Raw genomic sequence first — 24,114 nt, 5'->3', positions numbered from 1 at the left:
ATTGTCCATTGACATCAACATGACATTTGACAATGAGCAAAAACAATGGGATACTTTTAAACTGCTTTCATCTTTGTCGCTGTGTTGTGTTGTCATTGTTGAATTGCTAACAGATGATTGTTATTTTCAGATATTCCAATAGCTACCACTTTGCCTGCTGTCAGACTTCGGAGAGCATGGAAGCTGTAAAGAAGCCAAAAGGGAAATCAAAGGTATATTCCGTTAAAGTATTGCAAAAATGTTCTGCATTCAAAATTACTTAGATGATAATGAAGTTTGAAATTAAAGACCTAAACCTACAAACCTACAACCTAACCTAACCTAAAACCTAAAATTTTTGCTGTTTCATATTCATATCAACAGCGTCACAATTGTAGTTAGGACCTAAACTTGACATATACCAACCTTTTTCTATCATAAGACAAGTCCTGTAGGCTGTAGGTGTAGTTAACTGTACTTCATCATCCTAAATTACATGAAAAGTGAAAACTTTCATGAATTTGTAGAAAACGATAAAAGAAACACTGTCATAAGTCAATAAAGCACCATAGAGAATGATGTTATTTGTCAAGATAAGGCCCGATCTACAATTGTGGAGCTGTTGATGAAATTGTACAGTGATGATGAAAGTGTACCGTTAAGTTACTCAGGAGGACCGTCCTGTAGGGGCAATTTCTTTAGGGGCAATTTCGTACACATATGACAAAATGAATGTCACCATCGTGTTCTACGCCCCAAATTACCCATAAAACATGTGTCACAGGCTGCGAATATCAGTTTTGATTTTCGGGGATATGTGCCTACCCGGTTGACCTGACCTTTCTTACCTCGTATTCTTACCTCGTTGGGTTCCTCTTTGCCTCGCTTGTCCGGATAGGAAGGGGTCAAGTTGGGTGGATGTAAGGAACCCTAAATGAAAGAGACGCGCCAGTCCAAATGGTGACAGACAAGAAATAATAACATTTAATAATGGACCGGAAATTGCGCCTCGCGAAACATAGTCGTACAAGATAGACCTATATCATATAAGAAAAACAAGTTTTAAGACGATACCTACCTATAGAGTTATCATTACCACAACACAGTTCGCATTTTCATATCAGTTAATCTACATAGTCGAACAGTTTGCTACGAATACATGTATCGAGAATGCGTTTTAGGCTATTAATATTAGTCGCGCGTGCTGCCTCTGCAGGCAGCTCATTCCATATACGAATACAGCTAACAGAAAAAAAGCGCTTGCGAGTGTCAGTTCTGGTGGCTGGGGGAAATATCTTACATCTGTGACCCCTGGTGCCGCTGCGATAGGGCCTCTGGAAAAGGTCATTAGGATTAATACAGGAGTGGTTATTTAGGATTTTCCAGTACTGGATCAGGTCGGCCCGCAGCAGTCTACCCTGTACCGAATAGAGGTCCAATGCAGCTAACCTTTCACCATAGTTAAGTCCAGTCATTCCATCAATGTGTCTCGTCCATCTCCGCTGAACCCGTTCAAGAAGTCGAAGGTCTTGTACATACCCAGTATTCCAAATGCAAGAACAGTACTCCATGATTGGTCGGATGTGGGTTGTGAGAAGGGACAGCATAAATTGAGGAGAGCGACACACTGTGGACTTAAGACGTAGGCTTTCAGCTAGGCCACCCGCCTTATGGGCTACATTTCGGATGTGGTCATGAAACTTCATGGTGACATCAACAAGGACGCCCAAGTCAGAGGCCTTGCTTGCTGGAGTTATCGGAGCACCATTCAGGATGTAGGATGGCTGGCTAATGTTGGGACAGGGTCCAGCAAAGCGTACCTTGACTCTGACCTATGCTTGACTGACCCCTACATGGAGCTGACACTCTTGTAGACCTTATATGATGGATTGTGCACCGTTTAGACAGAGTTTATGACGAGAGGCGCCCATTGCGAAGTCCTGAAGTCCATTCTACTGAAAGCCCGATTTCAGGTGTTTGACCTGACCTTGACCCGACCTGTGACCTCAAAATTCAATTTTAAAGTACTCATCTGAAGCGTCTCGTCGCGTTCTTTCGTTTGCCGCCTCGTGCGTTTCGCTGCGCCTATTGGTTCTCGAGTTGTCGGCTGGGGGCGTTTAACACCCCCCCCCCCCCAGCAAACGGTGGGTGGCGAAATACCCCAGCAACTGCCGGGTTAACAGGAATAACAATATTTCCCACTTTTTGTCTTGAGCATTGGACCAATCATTGTCAAGCATTGACAAATGGTGATTGGTCTATTTCTGCTAGTGTGTGAATGCTTCTCTGAAGCAGACTTTGCCAACAATCCTCCAGGAATGTCTGTCACACTTTTTGTAATGCTATAAAAGCCAGAGTACTTTCATCATGCTAAAAAGACAGAGTGTACCCCTTGGCTAAGATGAGTTCTGGCCATCTTGCACCTAAATTTCAGAAATCATCTGGTTGTACCAAAATTTTGGCATTCTGAGGTATGCCTCCACTGAACGTTTGGCACAATCACCCAATACACCAGACATCAATGGTGACATCATTTTTTCCCAGTTTGATCTGTAATAATTGTTTTAGATTTTGATTGTTCTGCCATTCTTTTAATCAAATCCTCCTTGTTTGACTTGCTTCAGACTAAGGTCCGTTCACATCGCTGCCAACCTGGAGCATCAGTGGTTGCACACAGTGAAGAAATAAAAGACACTGAGGTTGACATTAACAACCAACCGGTCAGTGAAGTGCAGGGTGATGCTAAGGATGCTGCCTCCCATGACACTGGATCTCTCACAGCTGATGGCACATCTCCAGAGAACACAGCGCACAGTGCTACAACAGACACTACGCAGCAGTCATCAGGTGCAGTGGCTGAACTGGCAGAATCCATGGAGGCTACACACCTGCTGGAGACTGCTGCAGATGCTGCTGTGTCAGTCATTGCTCCAGGGCAGTCTGAGGACGCAGTGCCAGAGGAGCCCAGAGATACTATTGCTAAACATTCCTCAGATGCATCAGATGCAGTGCTAGGCCGGCAGGTGGATGCAGTGTCGGACCAGTATGTTGATGCGGCACCTCAGCAGTCTGGAGCCACGGTGCCAGCTGGCGAGCTGGTGTCACTCTGCTCCACTGACGCCAGTGAGACGTGCGGCTCGCCGTTCACCACGCTCACCATGCCAGCGGCAGTGGAGCGGCTGTACCCTGAGCTGGAGACCCCGCCGGCGGAGGCAGACGAGCGCTGCTCCTGGCCACAGGAGCAGGAGGAGCAGTTCGAGCCGTCAGCGCCGGCGGCCGACGAGGCCGTGCCCCTGGCGCTCACCGCCAGTCAGGTGTCTATCTCCGAGGGACCGTTCTCGTTCGAGACGGAGCAGAAGGACCCGCTGTCGTTCCTGGGTCGTGATGTTGTGCCGATGACGGACGCCCAGCTGGCCGACTTCTACCACAACGAGGAGCTGCGCCGACGCGACGAGTACGCCGCCCATTTTGTGTCTCAATACGGGCCGTCGGCGCAGCCTGATGACGAGCTGGCCTCTCTGCTGGAGGGGTACCGGCGAGCGGGCTCGGCACTACGTGCGGCCGCCCGACGTCAGGCGCAGCTGCACTCCGATTACGAGTCGCGTCGGTCAAAGTGCTGGGAGCTGGTGCGGAAGACGGTGCGCGGTGAGGCCGAGTGTGACGATGGTCGAACGCTGAGTGCTACACACGAGTTCCGCAGTGCGTCTCTGGACTCGGTGGCGCTACAGAGCCTGCGCGAGGCGCTGTCGGCGCTACGGCGTCTTCTCTATGACGAGTACGGTCTGCACGCGTACAGCGTGCTGCTGGCGCGCCTGCAGGTGGAGACGTACCTCCACACGACCGTGGGTCGCCTACCGGAGGTGACCGCGCCGCCGCCGGCCGCTCCGCGTCTCCACTACGAAACCCCCGGCCAGGAGGCGGCGGCCGCGGCGCTGCGCGCCTGTTGCGCCGTGCTATTCGCTCAGCAGCGGCGGCGTGCCGAGACCGTGTTCACGCAGCAGACGCGGCGCTGGCTGCTGCAGGTGGCGGCGCCGCTGCTGCGACTCGGCACCGTCAACGACCACCTGTTCGTGCTGCACCAGGCGCTGCGGTGTCCGAGCGGCTCGGCCGGCTGGACGGCGGCGCTGCTGCAGCCGCCGCGGCCCGACCTGCCGGCCGGCCTGGACCACGCGCTCACCGTGCTTGCCGCCCTGCTCTCCCCCGTCAGGTGAGTAGGTGCGGTCGGGGTTACCTGTTTCATCATTCTCTCAAACTCTGGTGGGGGTGGACAGTGGAGGTATGGGTCTTTCTAACAGCAGCTGGATCTGGATCGTGTTTGTTTATTCCAAGAATCGAACATATCGATTGTAATATGACTATTTCATGTTCTCGTGAATTGATGGAAAACAGACAGTGACGAAAATTATAGGCCAGACCGCGTGTGATATAAACAATACGCCTACATTATCACTCGCGGGTCTATGCTCCGGTCCACACATTGTTACGGGCGCTCTCACTCACACGAGGTCGGTAAATAGGAAAGGGACGCAATAGCGACGTTGTCGCTAAAAAGACACGTTTAATGTCTCGGCGCCACTCCGATTCTCCCTGCGTCCATCGGTCTCGCAAAGCTGTCAGAGTAATGTGTACCGCTTGAGCAGCGTGTTCAGGACCTCTGGCTTGTTCAGAGATGATCACCATCTTCGCGAGATCGTCACACCGTATGGCAAAGTTATTAATGGTGCCCACCAGCGCGGCCAACCGACTCATGCGAGGCATCAGTGCTGTTGTTTTATGATCTCACTTACGCTTTCCCGAAAGAACTCTGCCACACCACTTATGCGCTTTTTGTCTTAGTAAGTTTATCGCTGATCCGTCGTACATTTTACGGGCCGGTCCATTTTTTAGATCATGAATTCAGAATTTACTGCAGAACTTCGATATTCTTATCTGTATACGGGTGGACAATCACCAGTCTTTGTAATGTTCGATAGGGATATACTTGGCTCAACATTGTGCCAGTTCGGTCAACATAACTTGGCACGATCTGAACCGCGCTGCTGCGTCAGCTGCCGACTCGGCGTTTGGCTCTGCTCGCAACGTCTCTGTCCGTTGGCCAAATGGTACCCGCGATTGTATAGCAATGTCCGTGACCCTTCAGGACGAAGGGCACCTGATATGCCCGCTGCAACTCTCATCTGTGGCGATGCTGCAGTCCAGCGAGTGTCTGTTTCGATTGCAGCTCAGACTATCGGTTACGATATGTTCAAAGGGCGATACGAGCAGTGTTTACATGAGGTACTTAGGTTTTACGTCGATACGGGACATCAGGCAGCTACTTGACCAGCGTTCAGTGATAAATGACCTTGATGAAGAACATCATTACACCTAGTTTACAATTTCAATTTTTGGTTCTCAAAATTTCATTGAGGTTACGTATCGCGTCGATATTATTCGTTTTAGACAATGATGTGTTACTACGGATCCAAGAGTGCTATATTATCTTATTTATTTGGGCATACAACATCTTTGTTGTTGGCATATAGTCACTTTCACTTGCGATACTATGCAATCGATATGTACATATTTCTATGGATGCAAATTATGTTTGCTACTTTTTCTTTTTAAAAAATCCTTATTTTACCGGTCAGCATAACGTCAACTCATGCATTTCGCGTCTATCGTTACTTTCAACTAATGGTGTGTGCTCTCGCAGTCCATCTGCGCCGTTGCTGAGCACGAATCTCCACTCATCTCCAATCCCGCCGTCAAGTGCGCCTCCTGTGGTATACACCCATCCACTGACCGCCCTTCCCCCTTCATGTCAGGGAGCGGGACAAGTTCCTCGTTCATCTGCACGGCTCGGCGCCGGACCCCGAGCAGCGGGAGGACGGGGAGGACGAGGAATGGGTCCTCCTCGAGGACGAGGACTCGGAGGCCGAGAAGACGGCCGGCTTCGTCAAATTGCAGGAGGCCGACCTGGTGACTCTGTTCAACCAGGTGAGGAGTCCGAACGCTTTGATTAGGATTGGAACATTCAGCAGTGACCGTGATGAGTCCCGCAGATCGTTGGTTTCAGCCGTAAATTGCAGAGTAGGCAACTAGGTTTAGTGTTTAGTTTCGTAAATTATATCTTTTTAGCCTGGCGGGCCCCAGCTGACCCCTGATTTGGCAGATCATTTCAGATTCCATGAACCCGGCTACTGACCAGTCTGGACTCGAGTGTTGTGCATCTGACCTCCATCCCGGTCTTGGATGCCAATGTGACCATCAGCTTCCGTGTGACAGACCTTTGACCTCTGACCCCATGACGTGACCGCTGCCGCCGCGGGGGCCGTGGCGCGTCACCTGACCTCTGACCTCTGTGACCCTCAGCTGCCGTGGGGTGCCGTGGTGCGCCACCTGCTGCGGATGGGTCGCGGCCCGGACGGCGGAGACGTGTATAACGCGGCCGTCTCCAGTTCTTCCGACATCCTGCGGCTGTTTGCCTGCGCCTCGCAGATCATCGGTCTGCTGGCGGCCGGACTGGCAGAGTACAGCGGCGCCGCGCACAAGCAGCTCAACAAACGGTAAATATCAGCACGTTAACATCTGATAGAGGCGTGACCCACAAATAGTTCAATAAACGGTAAATGACCGCATGAGCGAATGTCTGAAGAAAGTTAATCTAAGAAATTAACAGCAATAAGCATCGAGGCTCCCCTAACTGCATTGTACTGAGCTGCATCTTTAGTAGAACCATCCTTGTCACAGAAACCCAAAGGCTTTCACGAATGCCGTAGTCTTTACATGAAGTTTTTCCGTAATCGGGAATCAGTGGACCGGCTGTAGAGAGGAACGAATAAAGAAGACACGCGGCTTCGCTGCTCTGCTTTGACGTCGATCTCCTCTTCTTTTCGTCAGGATGTTGATACGCGGCTAGCCGTTCTACTTTGACATCGATCTTCTCTTCTTTTGGTCAGGATGTGCCACCAGCTGCTGCACCTGGTTCATTACGTCACCGACCACTGGGAGAGCTACATCATGGCGTCGGCCGACGACATGGCCACCCGGGGCCGGCTGATGGTCAGTAATGGGGAGGTCATTAAGGACAGGTCACCTAGGGCTGGTTGATGGTCAGTGGTGGTGGTCTGGCAAGGAACAGGTGACTTTGCTGATGGTCAGTCACTGGTGGGGAGAGAGCACTGGCAGTGACGGGAACCGGCGTCACCGCGGGCGGGTTTCTGAGCATAGGATGGCTTGTCGATTAGTATTGTCATGTCAGGGCGTTGAAACGCTTATGCCTAGTGGAGGGAGAACTTCAAAGTGCATGACATGATCTTTCTGCCTGATATCGTCTGGTGGCTAAGGAATGCGAGGTCGATTGCCTCTGTCTTACTTATCTTCTAGTTTCTACCCACTTATTTAGGTACCCTAAAGTACGTACGTCGCGACTCACTCTCCCTCCCATGTCTTTCTCCGTCCCCAGGTGGAGTACGACAGTTTCATGTGCCGCTCGGCCGTGAGCGTGCTCTGCTCTCCACGTCTGGCCGTCTGGCACTTTCTGGCCAGTTTCCCGTTCGGCCGGCTGACAGCCCGCACCTCTTGGCGCCTGCTGTGGCTGTTCCACACGTCCGGACGGCCCCAGGAGACGGCAGACATGCCCGCCGTGCCGCACGATCAGGACGATGGTGAGTGGGCGGGAGCGGGGTGGGTGTTAGGCGTTGGGATGGGTCCTGTTGATGGGTGACGAACGTTGGGCAGAGTTGGGTCGGGCCATCTGAGTGGATGGGACGTTGTGTGAGTACTGAGTGGATGTTGCTGTAGTGGCTGGAAACGGATTTTGAGTACCCGGTCGGTGTATATCTGGCATTATCTAGCTTGTAGTATGAATCTGTATCCTATTTTACCATGCTAGACTATGACAGTGTTTTTTGCGATGCTGTATTTTGGCCACTTGCATTGTTTCCATTGTTGCTGCTTATCACGCGTGTCTGCCCATCTGACCGTTCGCCGTTCTCCCCTGTGCGCTAGTGTGGGCGGCGGAGATTTTCTCTCCGACCTTCCACTCGCTGTTCGTCCACCAGCTGGTACACATGAGTCAGTCCGAGGTGTACTTCCGACTGACGGCGCTGGCCAACATGGCCATGGCCCGCGACGCCAGGGAGAGGACATTCATCAAGGCGGTGACGCGAGATCTGGTTCAGGTGAGTGGTGAGAGGACCCCCGGTGACCTGGATCATCTGAAGGGTGGGAGGCTGCAGACTCATATCTATGTGACCATTTTGAGGTTGACGTCTGATGGTTGAGTTAGACCATTTTCTGTGTGTGATATCCGGTTGCCATAAACAGTTCGATCATTCATTTTGTTTGGTGTGACGATTATGTCGTTCGTTGGGTGATTAATGTCACAATATAAAGTTCTTCAGTTTCGATTTTACTGTTTTGTTTGATACTGTCCCTGCTGTTTTTTAGGTGGGCCACCGGTCCCTAGCCTGTCATGGTAGTGCATATGCTCGTTGCTGACCTGGTGACGACGTCGTTTTTCCTCTCCCCGTTCAGGTATCTTTCGTGACACCGACGACTCGTGAGCTATGCTCCCGGTCGGGCCGAGACCTGCTGGCGGCCACCTGCACCCGACACCCGTTCGTCATCTCATACGTGCTCTCGCTGACTCAGGAGAACCTGCACACCATGGGAAAGGTCAGAGATCACGCGGGGGGGGGGGCGGAGTATAAGACTTTGGCTTGCCATTTGACTTGAGTGTCGGAATACACGCAAAATTGTTAAATTTTAAACCTGTCTTTAATTGTAAACGGACCGTAGATGGTTCTGCCGCAAACTTGAATGCTATTTTTGAATAAAACATGTCAAATTGTACCTATATACATAGGAATAAACGTTACGCTGAGATGCATAGCACTAGTGGCGGCTGCTGATGTAAGTTGTAACTGTATTTATTCTGTAGCTCTGAGCCTCGCTGCTGCAGCTGCTGTGTCGATTGACTTTTGCCGTCCCGCTGTGGGCAAAGGTGTGGTCATCCCGGTGCCCCGTCTGACCGTCTGTCTGTTCCGGCAGAGCGCACTGTTCCTGTTCTCGGGCCTGCCGCTGGGCCTGTGGCGGCCGTCCGGCTCCGACCTGGCCCAAGTGTGCGCCTGGCTCACCGACCACGCCGTCGACTCGGTCGAGAGCGGTCTGGCGCAGCTGGTGCTCGCCCGGCTCGACTGGGACGTGCGTCCGTACAGCGGCCAGCTGACGCTGCCGGCCGAGTTTCACCGCCGCGCCGCGCTGGCGACAGTTGGAGCTCAGGCGGCGCGCGCGCCCGAGCTCAGCCGCGCGCCGGGACTGGTCGGCGAGGGGCGCAGACAGGCCGGCGCGCTGGCGGCGCTCGTGGCCGACAGCGCCGAGCGCAGGTTCCAGGACTGGGCGTGGGCACAGGTGGCGCGTCTGAAGCTGCACGCGGTGGATCAGCCGGACGCGGCCGGAGGACGGACCGAAATGATGGCTCGGCTGCCGCGGCCCGATGACCCGGAGGTGAGAATGGGGTGGTCGACGGGGCTGCAATATACTCTGCTGAGATTCGAGATCTGCCACCTCTCATATGACGATAGTCACATGTCGAGTTGTGAATGACAACCATGTGCTAGATACTGAGAATACCTCACAGCGTTTAGCCATAGCCATTGATGGTTCCCATATTCTGCAGCCACGCGCCATGTTTGTTCTGAGACTCAGCCCAGGCTGTACAGGTCGATAGAACTGGGCTCTTTTTGTTATCTGCCTTTTCCTCTCGGCTGGCTATCTCTGTGGATGACCAGTCCACGCCCGTCCGACAGGTGTCCGCTCTGGAGGAGGCACGCCGCCGGGACCAGCCGCTCGCCTGTTACGCCACACTGCTGATGACCTCTGAGGGCCACAGTCTGCCTGCTCTGCACGGCAGCGGGCTGTCCCGGCTGGCCGGTCTGGTGAGCTGCGGCCGGCCGGCGGCCGTCGCCCACCTGCTGGAGGTCATCCTGCCGCTGTTTGTGGGGAGCGCGGAGGAACTGTGTGCCGGCCCGCTGCCGTCCCTGCTGCAGACTATCGTCTCAGCCGACCAGACCTACCTGCGGATGATGAAGCAGCTGGTGACGGCCAGCCAGCCGGGCCCGCTGATTCTCCAAGTGGCTGGTGTGATCGAGGGCCACGTCACCGCGCCGCGCTGCTACGGCCAGCCGTCGGCCGAGCCTCTGGTGGCGCTCTGGCTGCGGGCGCTTACATGTCTGCCTGGCTGGAGTCGCGAGCCGGCGCTGCTGTACCTGCTCAACCAGCTGCTCAGAGCCGCCTTCTGCCGACCGCCGGCCCGAAAACGAGCCGAGAACATCGTCTCCGAGCTGATCGCGGTGAGAAGGGCTGAGGGGAGCGGTGAAGGGGCTGTTGGTAGCCGAGTGTTAATGCCAGGGGTATGGCTGGTGGTGGATGCTCGCCAGTCGGTAATAATGGGTTATGGTGGCTGACACGAGCAAGGTGATTGGTAAAAGTGTCGCTCCGGCCGCAACCACGGTATGATAGCCGACGGCTTGGAGAGTAAGGGAGTATTTTATTAATGCTGCACCTCTAGAACCGGCTTTCATTGTTATCTGTTATCCCCAATTTTATGTGATCTTCACCTTTGTCAAGTTTTCATTCTTTACTTACCAAATAGGCATGTGTTATTCATATCTTTACTATACCCTGCCTCTTCTCCCATCCTCTGACCAGCCTCACGGCTAGTTGGTGTTGCTGTGTCACACTCAGCCATAACCCTCAAATTCCCCTCAGACGGAGAGCGGGGCGCGCCAGTCGGCTGGTCTGGCCTCGCTGCTCTCCTGGGTGTCTGGCGGCGCGCTGCAGCCGCTCCTGCCGGCTGCCTCGCTGCCAGAGGTGCCCTGGCTCGCCTGGTTCTGGTTGCGAGCCGAGACACGCGCAGAGGTGGACTCGGGACTGTGGCACGACCTGATCGCCACCCTGTGCGAGGACCGCCGGCTGCCGCTCGACCAGGCGCTCAAGGTGGGTGGGAGACGGTTACAGACGTTACAGCCGACCGGAGCCAACCAATCGTAGGGCGTGGGTAGCTGGGGAGATGACGTTAATGTGTACACTGTACAGGGACGTAACGAGATTTAGAGGAGACTCCGAGCATAACTTAGTGTGATACACTCACTGTTTCTACTAGGCTGTTTCTGTGGTAGATCTTGTCATGACCCTTTGCTTTGATGGTGTATTTTTTGGCTAATTTAGTGAGTTGATAAAGATGCAGCTTACTTATGATATGATCCATAAATTGATCATCGGACCCTGACATCTAACCAGATATGTTACAATTGGCCTGTGTCCCTCTCCCCCTCCCCCACATATCTAACCTAACCGTCTGGGCGTCTTTATATTGGCATGTATATTGTGTGTCCCTGTGCAGCGCGTGTGCATCCAGCAGCGGCTGCCGCAGACGTGTATCATCTTCTATATCGACACCTTTTTTTAAACCCCACATCTGTTCCCGGTGAATTTCCGGGAAGCACGAAAGATCTCTTTTTAGAAGTGTCCAATCGTCCGATCCTGATCAAATTTGTGTGTTCGTAAGCTTGCTCTGGCATTGCTTGATATGCCAAGACAGACAAACTTGAGAAAAATCGAGTGACTGTACCTTCTTTGAAGGTTTCTAAACAACTTGTCTGAACTTCACGGGAGAACAAATGTGGGGTTTAAAAAAAGGTGTCGATATATCATCTGCCATATCTTAGTCTGTATCGGTACCGTCACTATGTCTAACCTGTCATTCTCTCCGCGCAGCGCGTGTGCAGCCAGCAGCGGCTCCCTCAGACACCCGTACAGCAACTGGCGCTGTACCGGTGGGCTCAGCAGGCGCTCGACACAGACCTTGACTGTCCGCTGCTGCCCGCCCTCTGGCAGCACTTCTTCAGCCTCTACCTGGCCAGGGTCTACGACGTCAACGGGTGGGTAACAGAATCAATAGGACCGGGATGAACCAGGCCGGTCCATCTCGTATCTAGGTACCTGACTCAACTCAATCGAACATGACTGAAATCACTAACCGATCCGGCGTAAACGTGATAGGATTGGCTTGACCTGACTCACGCCTGACTTAACCTTACATGACCCAGCCGGACCAGTATTTGACATGACCTTATTTACTTATTATCGGAATCCATCCTCCTTGGCCCGGATCGGACCGAACACAACCCTATTTGGTAACCGCAGGTTGTTTGAAAAGACAAACACTATTCGTTAGAATTGTGTTTTTCTATAACACTGAGCATGGGCAGGATGGAATGGCAAAAGGGCGACATATTTTCCCCGATCAGGAGCATTGACTATGTCAGTTTCGTTGCACGATGTTCATCTGCCGGCAGCCGTGACCTGGGCAGCGCGGGCGACCGGTTCATGGAGGGACTGGTGAACGTGCAGTACATGAAGCGGCTGAAGCGGCGACTGCAGGAGACGGCCGAACACTACACGACGCGCGCCGAGGAGGCCGGCACCCGCGAGGGGCACGTCATTGACGGAGAGGTGGAGCAGCTCCAGCGGCTGGCGCGGTTAGTGGCCGACGCGGGAGGGGAGAGGGGATACTGAACCGGGATACTTACTGAAAGGGGACTGGTGATTCAGGGGGAGTTGGGAGGAGGGTGGACTTTGTGGCGGAGGGAATGAAGGGCCGAATAATCGCAAAGCACCAGGGGCTGTGTCTATGTATGATGAAGACAGTGTATGATGTTAGACATTCCTGTCTTTCGCGCGCTGTCGGATTATAACTCACCTATAGTGCGTACTGCGTGGCTACTATCTTTTTTAGTTGAAGCGCTTTCCTGCATTGGTCCACTGTCCCCGTGCTCTTCTACATATGCTCTACTCGACATACTCTCCACCTCCCCACTGTGTGCCTTGTTTCTTCGTCAGTCTGTTGGGCACGTTCTCGCTCTGGTTGGAGGAGCCGCGGCTACACCGTCCGGACGTCTCTCTACCGGACCTGCCGGCCACCTACAACCCCAGCAAGCTGATCGAACTGCTCGAGAACGCTCCGGTACGTCCGAAACGAACACAGCAGCCGATCGGAACGCTTAGATGTCAGTGTGTTAGATGTTAGTGTGTTAGATGCCTTCGTGACTTCGGGTCCCATGCTCTTTTTCATCGACAGCTCACCATTGTCATCAATTTCTGATGTTATGGCTAATGCTAGCTTTGCTCCATAATATCTCTTTGATCCCATGACGCTTACCCCCCCCCCCCCCATCCGTAAACGATATCTGGCTGTGACCCATGTCTCGTCCAGTGACGGGTCTCACCTCGTTATCCCGATTTAGCCCCGGTATTCTCATGTGTTACCATTCTTTTACCTTTGACCACTACCTGTCTACCTCACCTGTGACTTCATATTTTCTCACTAGCCGTGTTTGTTTCCTCATCTCGATTTCCCACATATAACCATTAGCTCCCTGTGGTATTTTTACCTAATCCGTGACGTGTTCTGCATGTCTGTGCGGCAGCTGGGCGAGGTGTGGGAGGAGTACATCAACTACTGGGCCGAGTCGCGGCTCAGCGACGCCTGCCTGCGTCAGCGGGTGGCCAGTCACCACGACCACCGGTCGGGAGGCGCGGCCGGCGGGGTGACGCCCGTGCGCAGTGACGACACGCCCGCGCACCGCATCGTCAAACGGTACGGCTGGGCCGGCACGGATGGCCTGCCACCAGCAGCCGGTTCGCGTTGGCGCACTAAGGCCCTAGTGCCACTTGATTTCAAGTCTCACTAGGCGATTTCGGTTCGCGCTGAGCCACTAGCCGATTGGTGTAAAATGCCGCTTAGTGTCACTACCTTCAAGTGTCACTTGGCCACCTAGTCTTACTAGCTTCCTAGTGCGCCATCTCGAATTGATCCCAGAGCGGCTGCTACTCGGCCGCTGGCCCGCCTGCAATCACACTGCTAGGCCGCAGCTCACCTAAAAGTTTTCAAGACAAACATTTCTGAGATCGTCAATGTGGCTGCTTCGAGCAGTTGTGTACGATCTTTGACATGAAAAGCCATCTCTTCATTGTGTTTTTCTCATCTTCGCTCTCACCATTTTCCCCACTGTTCCCTTTATTTGACCCTCCTACTCCCCCAATCTAACTCCCATCCACCCTCAGTCTGCAGTCGTACGACGCCCGGGTCGGACCGCCGCCCCTACAGCGGTTGGACACCCCGGTGCCCCGGCAGACAGCGGCCATGTTCGGGGGACCGGAGGCGGCGCTCGGCGCACTGCGACAGCCGTTCGCTGAGCTCGCTAAATACGCCAGGTGAGGGGTCGATAGGAAGGGTGAACTATATGTATATTACTGGTGAGGTGGAAGTGAGTGACATTGGTGGTTAGGTGAGTTAAATCGGGGCATTTGTTATTAAAAGAAGATGATATATGTGCAGTGGTGGACTGGACATTCGGTAGGCTTCACCGGTATTGATCGATTATTCGGTATAATAATCAATCGTGTCGAAGATAATGTTAAATGCATCATTTTCCCGCAGCTACGCACTTGTTCAAATTTCAGCATCTGTCGCTGTTTTTGTGTGCCAGGCGGTTCACGTGCGAGTCTGCCGAGCACTCGTCGCTGGACGGCCAGTACCTGGAGCTGCTACCGGAGCTGTACACCAACGAGCTGACCCAGGTGGTGGAGAGGATACGGTGCGAGCCGCCGGGCCGCGCCGCGCCGCCCGACCACCGCTGCTCCGGGCCGGCCACCGTCGTACTGGAGGTCAGAGACGGGGGAGGGTATGCCGAGAGGGGTACTAAGAGGGAAGGAAATGGTGTGGTGCTGGAGTTCAGAGACTGTGAGAGGTATGGTGTGCGTGAAACTGAAGAGCTGTAAGAGAGGAGATGGTGTTAACCCAGAGGACAGAGGCAGAGAGGATAGGCTACTGGGATGGAAGTCCTCGATGGAGATAGGGTAGACAAGCTTGAATATAGCTGCTCTCAGCCTCTGTTTGTAGGACAGCCGTCGATTACCGGTCCTTGTCTCTACGCAGTCACCTCCATGTGAAATGGCCGCGCTTTCACAATGAGGTGGACAATGTAAAGGATTCTAATGTGTCTCTTCCTCCCCTTACCACGGTCGTCGGTCACCCTTCTCTACCCCATGTCTCACCTCCCCACCCCATCCACACCGCAGTGTGAGACGGCGCGTCTGGACGGCGGTGTGTATCACCGGATCGACGAGAATCGCCAGCAGGCGGAGCGGCTGGAGCGGACGGCCATGGCCGACCCGCCGCCGCCGCTCGGCGCCGCCGCAGTCACCATCGAGACGTTCATCAAGTGAGTCACTACGGCAGGGTGGTCGGGATGGGAGGAGATGGCTGAAACTGGGTGGGGCGGTGTAATTTTAATGGACTGACTGCTTGAGATGGCATAGCAGTCTGGAGTACTTTATCGTATTTTCAGTCGTGCGAAACGATATGGTTTTGATCTGGGCATTTAACTTCTTGGTATGAAATAGTATAGCATACGATATTTCAGCCAGAATTAATTTGCTGAAGTCAGGGTGCCGAGGAATAGCATTTGACACGTATTCTCTTCCTTTCTTTTAACGATGTGACATCTTAACATGCTATTGAATCGACGACATGCCACTAGTCTCCCAGAACTGAACCGTCCGACGACAATATGTCAAAATTCTATTGGTCCATGGCGTTAGCAAGTAGCATGTCCCCTGGATCCAAACAGGGCGTATCAAGGTTTATTTACTACTCGGACGCATATCTCGTCCGTAACTAATGATGACCGTGTCGTGCGCCCCAGGTCTTTGGTGCGGCGGTACCGGCAGGACGGTTCGTTCCCGACTCAGCTGCAGCGGATCGGCTCCAGCCTATTCCACCACGTGGTAAACGCCACCACTGAGGAGGCGCTCCAGTGTCCGGCCGTGGACCAGCTGCTCACCGCCTGTCTGCAGGTGCTGGGACAGGTGAGGAGTCGGCTGGCGGGTAGGGTTTTCGCACGCTGTGTAGAAATATTCTCGTGCTGCATGATTGAGGACTTAAGAGAATACAGAGCCAGATGCGGGCCGTGCGTCATCATGCTAATGGCTTTCTCTGCTTGGTTGTGTTGTTTTCGTTTCATGTCTACGTTTAGACATCTTCTACTGCTTGTAGTCCGTTACGTTGCACCTTTATCGTGTTATTTTCTGTCGTACGAAGTTGCAGGCCCAAACTGGCGGATCTTGCAAACGTATCGAAATATGACATCCTATACTTACCAATATGTTTTGATTGCCGTGTCTTACTGACCGTGACGTCCTGTACCACCCCATCTACCCCGCCGAGCCATACGATACTGACCCCGCCGTACCACGTCGTTCTGACCCCACCCTACCATGCCCTCAGACGTTCATCCAGCAGCACCCGTCCGAGTGCGGTCCGCTGCTCGACCTGCTGCTGCGCCCCCCGGCCCGCGTTAGCTGTCCCACCGAGCGACTGGCTGAACATTTCACCCCGGCGGCCGCCGACCCCGACACATACGTCCGCCTGTACGGGACTGTGGTCAGGGTCGGCCGGGACAGGGCTGAGCTGAGCTGCCTGCTGCTTGACAGGGTGAGATTGTAGGAACGGGAAGCGGTGGCCGTGTCCTCCCCTATCTGACTGTGTCCTCCCCTACCTGACTTGGAGCTTGGACAACTCGAGCCCCCTCTGAGGATAGGGAAATGATATCTAGAACGGGGACTTACGGGGAACAGGGTCACTTTGGAGACCGAGAGCTATGTGTTGCTGTTAGACCTGAAAATCTTTATTTTTATTTGGCCATACTCCTGATTGGATTGATCTCATTGATTCAAGTTTCTTATAGTGAACTTGTCGAGTGTTCCTGACGAGTAGGTTTGCGTGGCTTTCCCTGATTGATCGGTCAATTGCTGGTTAAGTGGCTCGGTCTTGCTGTGCTTGTCAATCTATCGGAGTTCAATCTGACCACCGTGGCCTCCCTCCCTTGTGCCGTTCGACCTGCTAGTTGTAGTATCTCGTGCTTTTCCGTCTGAAATGTGTCTAACCGTCCCCGCTCCCTCCCGTCTGGTACAGTTCGGCCTGGAGTCGTGGCTGTCCTCGCGTCGTCCGTCACTCTCCCAGCGCTCTGCCCTCATCTCCGCCCTGGTATCCGCTCTGACCGAGCTGGGCGCGCACCCCGAGCGTCCTGACTGGTCGGCGCTACACGCGCTCTACCGGCGCCACCTGGACACGCTGCACCGGCACCAGTTTCCCGAGCACTACGGAGAGATCCTGCAGCGTCTGCTAGACGCCAGCCGCGCCGGACAGCTCAGTCCCATGTGCTGGTTTGACTTTGTCAACGTACTGGCGGCGGGTGTGGTCACATTCACGCCGCAGATGGATGCAGTGCAGCGCAGGAGAGCGGTGGCGGCCCTGGCAGAGCGACCGGGGCCGCTGAGACCGCAGGAGGTGAGCGAGGGGACGATTGGACCATAGGGGTGAGCGAGAGGACCGCACTGAGACCCTAGGGGTGAGAGACCGGGTGTTGCGATTCCAAGTCGAATGTGTAGCGAATGAAACCCAAAAAAAGTTATAAATACACCAAGCGGATGTATTTTAATCAAAGTCCGGGCAAACCCAGCTCTAAACACCGGAGAAAACAGTGACCCTGCCGTCCGCGCTTCAGGGGTCGCCAATCGCACTAAACAGATGCGGCCACAGTGCCGACTCGATCCTTAAATGGGTACAAGTAAATACTCGAGATAGGCTCGAGCGCTACCCCGCAATTACCAACCCTTTAATAGGCTCACAGCCGTATAATTATGAGCGCCCGTACTTGGCACGCTAAATGGTTAATTTCAATACAGCACCATTAATAGCAGCAGACGATCAGCCCACAGACGTTCACGTTTTAACTGCCGCATTAATGGCGCTGTGTTTTGGTGGTCGGGACAAAATGGGTGTGGGGTGGAGGCTAGCCGACAGACGTAGTCTCCAATTTAGATTCTCGAATGCATATGCGCCGCGGGGAACGCCGACAGACTGCCCACAGACGAGCCTGCCAACGCCCCGCAAACGGATATAGACTCGAGAGCCCAACACACCCAGCCGCAGCAAGGACTGTTGCGCGACTGCCCTCCGCCGGCACGACACGACCCGACATCGCCTCACCACTCGTGGTCAGCCGCCGACCAATCAGCACACGCAGGGCCGCGGCAATCGGCGGCGCCCTGACAAGTTAGGCTGTACCGCAATGCGGCGGCCCGCCGCGGCGGCCGGGCGGCGCGCAGGAGCGATAACCGGGGCCCAGCCGTTAACACAAGTTACAAACCAAAAGCAAACTAAGATACACTTTAAAGTTACATGAAAAATATTAATTCATTATGCAAACTTAACATACTCCCCACCAAAATGGGGCTTGCCCCATTTTCATAACTAAGTCCGCTTTAGCACATCACCGGCGCACCACTCTCATGACTGTCCCGCGCAGACCGCCGTCATAGAACTGGAGGTCGCCGGCCGTGGCCGCATCTGTGTCAACGCTCAGCTGGAAGCCATCGGCGGCGGCGGCGGGCGCCGCCACCTCAGCGTCCTCCCAGTCGTCATCGTCGAAGTGCCTGCCGATGATGAGGACGGCTCTTCCTCATACGTCTGCAGCGACCCGATGCGGTCCAGGCCGCCGCACTCATCCACCTGGAGAGCCACGGTGCCCTCCCGGTCCACCTGCTCGGCGCACCTCAGCACGTTCGACGGCGCGTCCATGAAGACCATGATGAGGTCGGCACCCCCGGCGGCCAGCAGGTCACAGCGAGGCTTGGCGGCGCCCAGTCGGCACAGCTCCGCTACCAGCTCCTGGGAGCCGCCCGACGTCAGGTTCAGGATCACCATCACCCGGACGGCCTCCCGCTGCGACCGGTGGTCGTCCTTCTGAAGCATCTCCAGGACGTCAACGGTTACACTAAAAAGACAAGAAAGATTCGTGAGTAGCGAGAACAGCAGATCGCATAATCCAGCGGCAATATGGCGCTGCCAAGCTGCCATGCACTCAGCCGACAGACTGAGTTTGCCATCCTGCTACCGCCCATGTTATCTTCCTGCGACCAAATAATCTAAACACTTAACTAAGCTTATCCTACAGTTAACCTACTATGCTTCTCAGACCCCACGAATCACTGCCAAAAGCCTCCCCACCATGGGACAGCCTCGGGGAAGAACCTCACCGGGGCGCGTTGCGGTGGGCTCACCCCCGACGGCGCCACCGATGCCACCGCCAGATCCCGCCGGGGTGCTTCCTCTGCACCGACGGGATGGGTCGGGAGCCGACGATCAAGGGCGGCGCCGCACGGCACCACGACGGCCAGGAGCGACGGCCATATGTCGGCCTCTCGTCAGAGCCCCAGATCGGGGGCGGCTCGTGGAGCTTCTCACTCCACATCAGTTGTGAGTTGGAGCGAGAGTCGTTCAGCTCGGTATCACCGATGCCAGTTGGGCTCGCGTCCAGGTCGGCAGCATCGTGCCGACTTGGAACGCACTGGCTCATGTGGGGACCATCACTGTCTCCACCTTTCAGCCCATAGTCAAAACTAGTATCGATGGCTCTCAGCCCATCAGCCTCCAACTGATCCCGTAGGACGACCTGATGCACGTCATCAGCCGCTACGAGGACGTCAACCTCACCGCCCCGGAAATCATCAGCCGTCTGGATCTCAGACGGCAACCGAGGTGGCTGAGCAGTTGGGAGCGATGAGCACAGCACGTCTGTGCTCTTCATGTCAAGTTTGACTGACGGGCTTTCGAAACGACTTTCAATATCAACCTCATCTCGATCATAGGCGCAAGGCTGCTTGGTTCTCTCATGGAACCCGATACAGGCAAATGTGTCGGAGCCCTTCTCAGGTAGTCCCAGCTCCTGAGCCAGGGAGCTCCTGACATAGGAGGCGTCACATCCTCCATCAAGGAAGTCACATGCCGGCGTGCGGCCATTGGGACCTGCTGCCACAACAGCAGCGGTTTGCAAGAAGCTCTTTCCTGTAGAGCTGACATTATATCGGTGACGGCTGGGCAGCTCAACACCGTGCGTCTCAGCCTCTGCACAAGTACCCGGAGCAGGAGGCTCAGGAGGCTGGAGTGGTTCAGCATCAGGGCTCAACTCAGAAACTGCTGAGGATGAACGCTGCGTTCCAAACTCCGCATCATGCAGCAGCGAGTGATGCTGGCGGCCACGCTCAGCACACGGACTGCCCAGACATTCCCTGACCAGGTGTTCAGAGTCGAGGTCTCTGGTGGTCACCGAGAACGTTGCTGGTGGGTCAACAGCAGAGTATTCACTATTCGGGCCCCTAGCAAGCTCTCTGATCCGAATTTCCTCCTTCAAAAACACCAGGAAGTCATCAAAGTGGTGACTCGATCGCCGGGCCCACTCCAGACGCCAGTCTTCCGGGATATTGCCCTTCACCATGGGCAGCAGCAGGCTGGATAGGCTCTCTGAGGAGACACCCAGAGTGCTGAGAGCTCTCGTGTGCGCAGACAGGTGATCTATGAAGGATCGCATGGCCTTCAAGTCACCGTGGCGGACTGATGACATGTTCATCAGCTCCTTCAAGAGAGTCTCCCGTCGCACATTCTCGAGGTCAAATCGCGCTTTCAGAGCTGACACCGCCTGCACATACCCGTCACCCGTGACTGGGATGCCCTGAATGGCCCTTAATGCCGCTCCGGCAAGATGCGACTTGAGGACCACGAATTTCTGAACGTTGGCATAGCCAGGGGTGTCGTGAACAGAGATCATAAACAGTTCCCAGAACTCGGGCCATCTCATCACATCACCATCGAATGTGGGAATCGCCACGGTGAGTGCTGCTTTCAAATTGGCACTACCAACCGTGTTAAGTGACTCAGAGGCCCTGGATTGAGCTTCTGCAGCTCTCTCGAGACGAGCCAGGAGGCGGGAACCGAGGAAGGCCTCATCCTCTAGAGTCTGAACATGATTCGTCTCATCGGCTTGACCCTGTTTGTCCAGCTGGACCTGCAAGCCCTGCAACTCAATTTGGATCTTCTCCACATGGTGGAGTTTTAGGGCAAGTTGGTCCGGGTCTAGCGCTTTCCGATCTCCCTCCCTGTAGGCTCGGAGATCGTTGCACGCTTTAGTAGCCTTTGTGCGCAGACGCGACCTAGCAGCCAGTAGCTCCTCCATGTTTGAGTGAAATGGGAACTAAATCAAAGTACAAAGTGGACTGTATGTTCAAAAACAAACTATCAATTTACCCAGTGGACTTAACAAAATTTAACAAAATTTAATACCGGTAGCCTTGGGGACTGTGTCCTCCACTGAATAAATGATCCGGCCCCGGTGGACTATGTTGCGATTCCAAGTCGAATGTGTAGCGAATGAAACCCAAAAAAAGTTATAAATACACCAAGCGGATGTATTTTAATCAAAGTCCGGGCAAACCCAGCTCTAAACACCGGAGAAAACAGTGACCCTGCCGTCCGCGCTTCAGGGGTCGCCAATCGCACTAAACAGATGCGGCCACAGTGCCGACTCGATCCTTAAATGGGTACAAGTAAATACTCGAGATAGGCTCGAGCGCTACCCCGCAATTACCAACCCTTTAATAGGCTCACAGCCGTATAATTATGAGCGCCCGTACTTGGCACGCTAAATGGTTAATTTCAATACAGCACCATTAATAGCAGCAGACGATCAGCCCACAGACGTTCACGTTTTAACTGCCGCATTAATGGCGCTGTGTTTTGGTGGTCGGGACAAAATGGGTGTGGGGTGGAGGCTAGCCGACAGACGTAGTCTCCAATTTAGATTCTCGAATGCATATGCGCCGCGGGGAACGCCGACAGACTGCCCACAGACGAGCCTGCCAACGCCCCGCAAACGGATATAGACTCGAGAGCCCAACACACCCAGCCGCAGCAAGGACTGTTGCGCGACTGCCCTCCGCCGGCACGACACGACCCGACATCGCCTCACCACTCGTGGTCAGCCGCCGACCAATCAGCACACGCAGGGCCGCGGCAATCGGCGGCGCCCTGACAAGTTAGGCTGTACCGCAATGCGGCGGCCCGCCGCGGCGGCCGGGCGGCGCGCAGGAGCGATAACCGGGGCCCAGCCGTTAACACAAGTTACAAACTAAAAGCAAACTAAGATACACTTTAAAGTTACATGAAAAATATTAATTCATTATGCAAACTTAACACCGGGACCGCTGAGACTATAGGGGATGAGCTAGGTGACCGCTGGGACCACAGGAGGTGAGGGGGGGGGATTAGGGGATTATTAGATTACTGGGGTGGGAAGGGAACACTGCGGCCACTGAAGGTGAGTGAGGAAATGCTACAATCTTTGGGGTTTGAACTTTGAAGGTCTGCTGTGTTCACTAAAGATAAAGGAGATTCTGGCTGTGGTCACATGAAAATAGAGAAAGTCCGCTGCACTAGCTGTGATATCGGGGAATAAGGGGGAACTCGCTGAGGTTACATCGGGTTAGAGAGGATTGGCTGTGCTCCGACGTGATGGCTATCCGGCGTACCGGGCTTACTTGTGATAGGCGATAGCTCACCTGATCCAGTCATTTTTTAAGCAAAATGACATGCTACCTTTTCGTCAAAATTGTCCCGGCTGTTTCGAGATTGATGGGAGGAGAGGAGGGCTTGTGTCCCCCGGCCGCCCTCCTACGGACCTCCCCGCACTAATTGCGCCGTAGTTTCAGTCAAAATTGCGCCTCATTTTGGGCGCATGCACTGAGTGATTCATCGTGAACAGTTGCAGCAGCTGCAGCATGTCTGATTCATAAAATTGCCGTTGAACACAGCCGGTATTATGCGGGAAACCCCCGTCCCCGTCCCCGCCCGTTCTGGAGTAATAACGCTGTCTGGTGGGAAGATACGACATTCCTGCATCTCATTACTGGCTGCTCGAGAGTAGCTGCTAGCAACGGACTTTGTCTTCAGCTTACTACTATTTAATATCTATCAGAGTCTGCGCAGCCTAAACCCCCAATAAACAAACAGATAAATACCATATCAGACCATTACCGTAGCATGCTATTGAAAATAATGACTTGCATTTTCGAATCGAACAATATTGTTACTGATTTAGGCGCCTCTTTCGGGAATTATTGGTGATGCGGACGAATAGAGGTCGCCTCGATCGGCGCTGACCGTCTGATTCAGTCGGTGCTGCCGAGAGACGGCGTCTGCGGGTTCGGATTGGTCGCCTCCGGCGGTCAGCTGACCGACGGCCGGGGGCGAGTGGCGGCCCGAAAGTTCGGGAATTGTGTTTGATGTGTGGTTGTTGCGTGATGGTTGCGGCGGTGTGCCGTGATTTTGCTGGTTTTGAGGGTTCTGGCCGGTGGACATTGGAGTTGTGATGTTTCAGTTTTGTCCATTACGATATAAACGGCCTGCAAGAATCCGAGCTGAGTTTTGGTGCTGAGTTCCGTGACAAATATTTATGAAATTGATCTACCGTGGTATTGCTCAGTCACAAGAACTATTTGTTCCACAGTCCTGATCGGTAGGTCCCACGCTCAAATCCGGGCAGCATCGCAGTATTTGACGCCCGTTCGTCCGTCAGGCGTTGGACACGTGCCGGCTGCTGTCGACGCGGCTGCTGCAGGAGCGGCTCGAGGCCGGCCTGTACGGCCTCTACCCGCGCTACAAGCTATACACGGCACCCCTGGCAGCACTGCTCGGATTGGTGGCCTCGGCGGCTGTCATCGGCGCCATTCAGAGAGACCGCGGGTCGCTCTCCGACAAACGTTAGTGTGGCGACGGAATAGGGAGAGGGGACTTCGAGCAAGGTTATACATATTTGGGCTCATCAGTCGGAAATGTTCTAGCTGGAACTGATATCTTTGTTTGTGGTGTCGGCCATGAGTGGTAGCCGGCAGGTGCAGTCTCTTTACCTTTTGTACACGTGTAAGATCATTGACTGTCACTGCTCCGTCCTGTCGCCGTTCGAAAGCTGTCTTGTTTGTTCGCCAGTCATGTCAGGAGCTGTAGCAATGTTGCCCTGTCTGTAAACATGTAATGTCTGGAGCAGATGTGGGTGATGCTGCGTTGTTCCATACGCTGGTGAAGTTCGACCTGTGGCTGGCAAATGACAATGTCTCTCGGACTGTTCTGTCTGTGTACCAGTGACTGAGTCGTAGCTGCTGCTGTCCTGTGTCTTTTCCAGTGTCGTCTATAAG

The 24,114-nt window shown here is 54.1% G+C and overlaps 1 protein-coding gene across 1 annotated transcript in view; it reads left to right on the top strand.

Moving 5' to 3' along the window:
* The first annotated feature begins 135 nt into the window (after positions 1–135).
* Positions 136–24,114, top strand: part of LOC122376386 (ectopic P granules protein 5 homolog) — a 47,509-nt gene continuing 23,530 nt past the window's right edge. The window contains exons 1-22 of the mRNA XM_043356250.1: positions 136–212; positions 2,604–4,186; positions 5,787–5,958; positions 6,334–6,527; positions 6,921–7,023; positions 7,427–7,628; positions 7,972–8,144; positions 8,500–8,640; positions 9,016–9,471; positions 9,774–10,316; positions 10,735–10,962; positions 11,743–11,906; positions 12,324–12,506; positions 12,868–12,991; positions 13,455–13,624; positions 14,092–14,241; positions 14,517–14,694; positions 15,109–15,251; positions 15,735–15,897; positions 16,316–16,522; positions 17,003–17,377; positions 23,499–23,682. Coding sequence (XP_043212185.1) covers positions 177–212; positions 2,604–4,186; positions 5,787–5,958; positions 6,334–6,527; positions 6,921–7,023; positions 7,427–7,628; positions 7,972–8,144; positions 8,500–8,640; positions 9,016–9,471; positions 9,774–10,316; positions 10,735–10,962; positions 11,743–11,906; positions 12,324–12,506; positions 12,868–12,991; positions 13,455–13,624; positions 14,092–14,241; positions 14,517–14,694; positions 15,109–15,251; positions 15,735–15,897; positions 16,316–16,522; positions 17,003–17,377; positions 23,499–23,682 — 5,872 coding nt within the window. The 5' untranslated portion in view covers positions 136–176. The remainder of the gene's footprint in view (positions 213–2,603; positions 4,187–5,786; positions 5,959–6,333; positions 6,528–6,920; positions 7,024–7,426; positions 7,629–7,971; positions 8,145–8,499; positions 8,641–9,015; positions 9,472–9,773; positions 10,317–10,734; positions 10,963–11,742; positions 11,907–12,323; positions 12,507–12,867; positions 12,992–13,454; positions 13,625–14,091; positions 14,242–14,516; positions 14,695–15,108; positions 15,252–15,734; positions 15,898–16,315; positions 16,523–17,002; positions 17,378–23,498; positions 23,683–24,114) is intronic.

Source organism: Amphibalanus amphitrite, unplaced genomic scaffold (assembly GCF_019059575.1).
Source record: "Amphibalanus amphitrite isolate SeventyFive unplaced genomic scaffold, NRLGWU_Aamphi_draft 000042F_arrow, whole genome shotgun sequence".
NCBI classification, from domain to species: Eukaryota; Metazoa; Arthropoda; class Thecostraca; order Balanomorpha; family Balanidae; genus Amphibalanus; species Amphibalanus amphitrite.
Note: the sequence above shows the minus strand (reverse complement) of the source record. Positions and strands in the feature narration are given on the sequence as shown.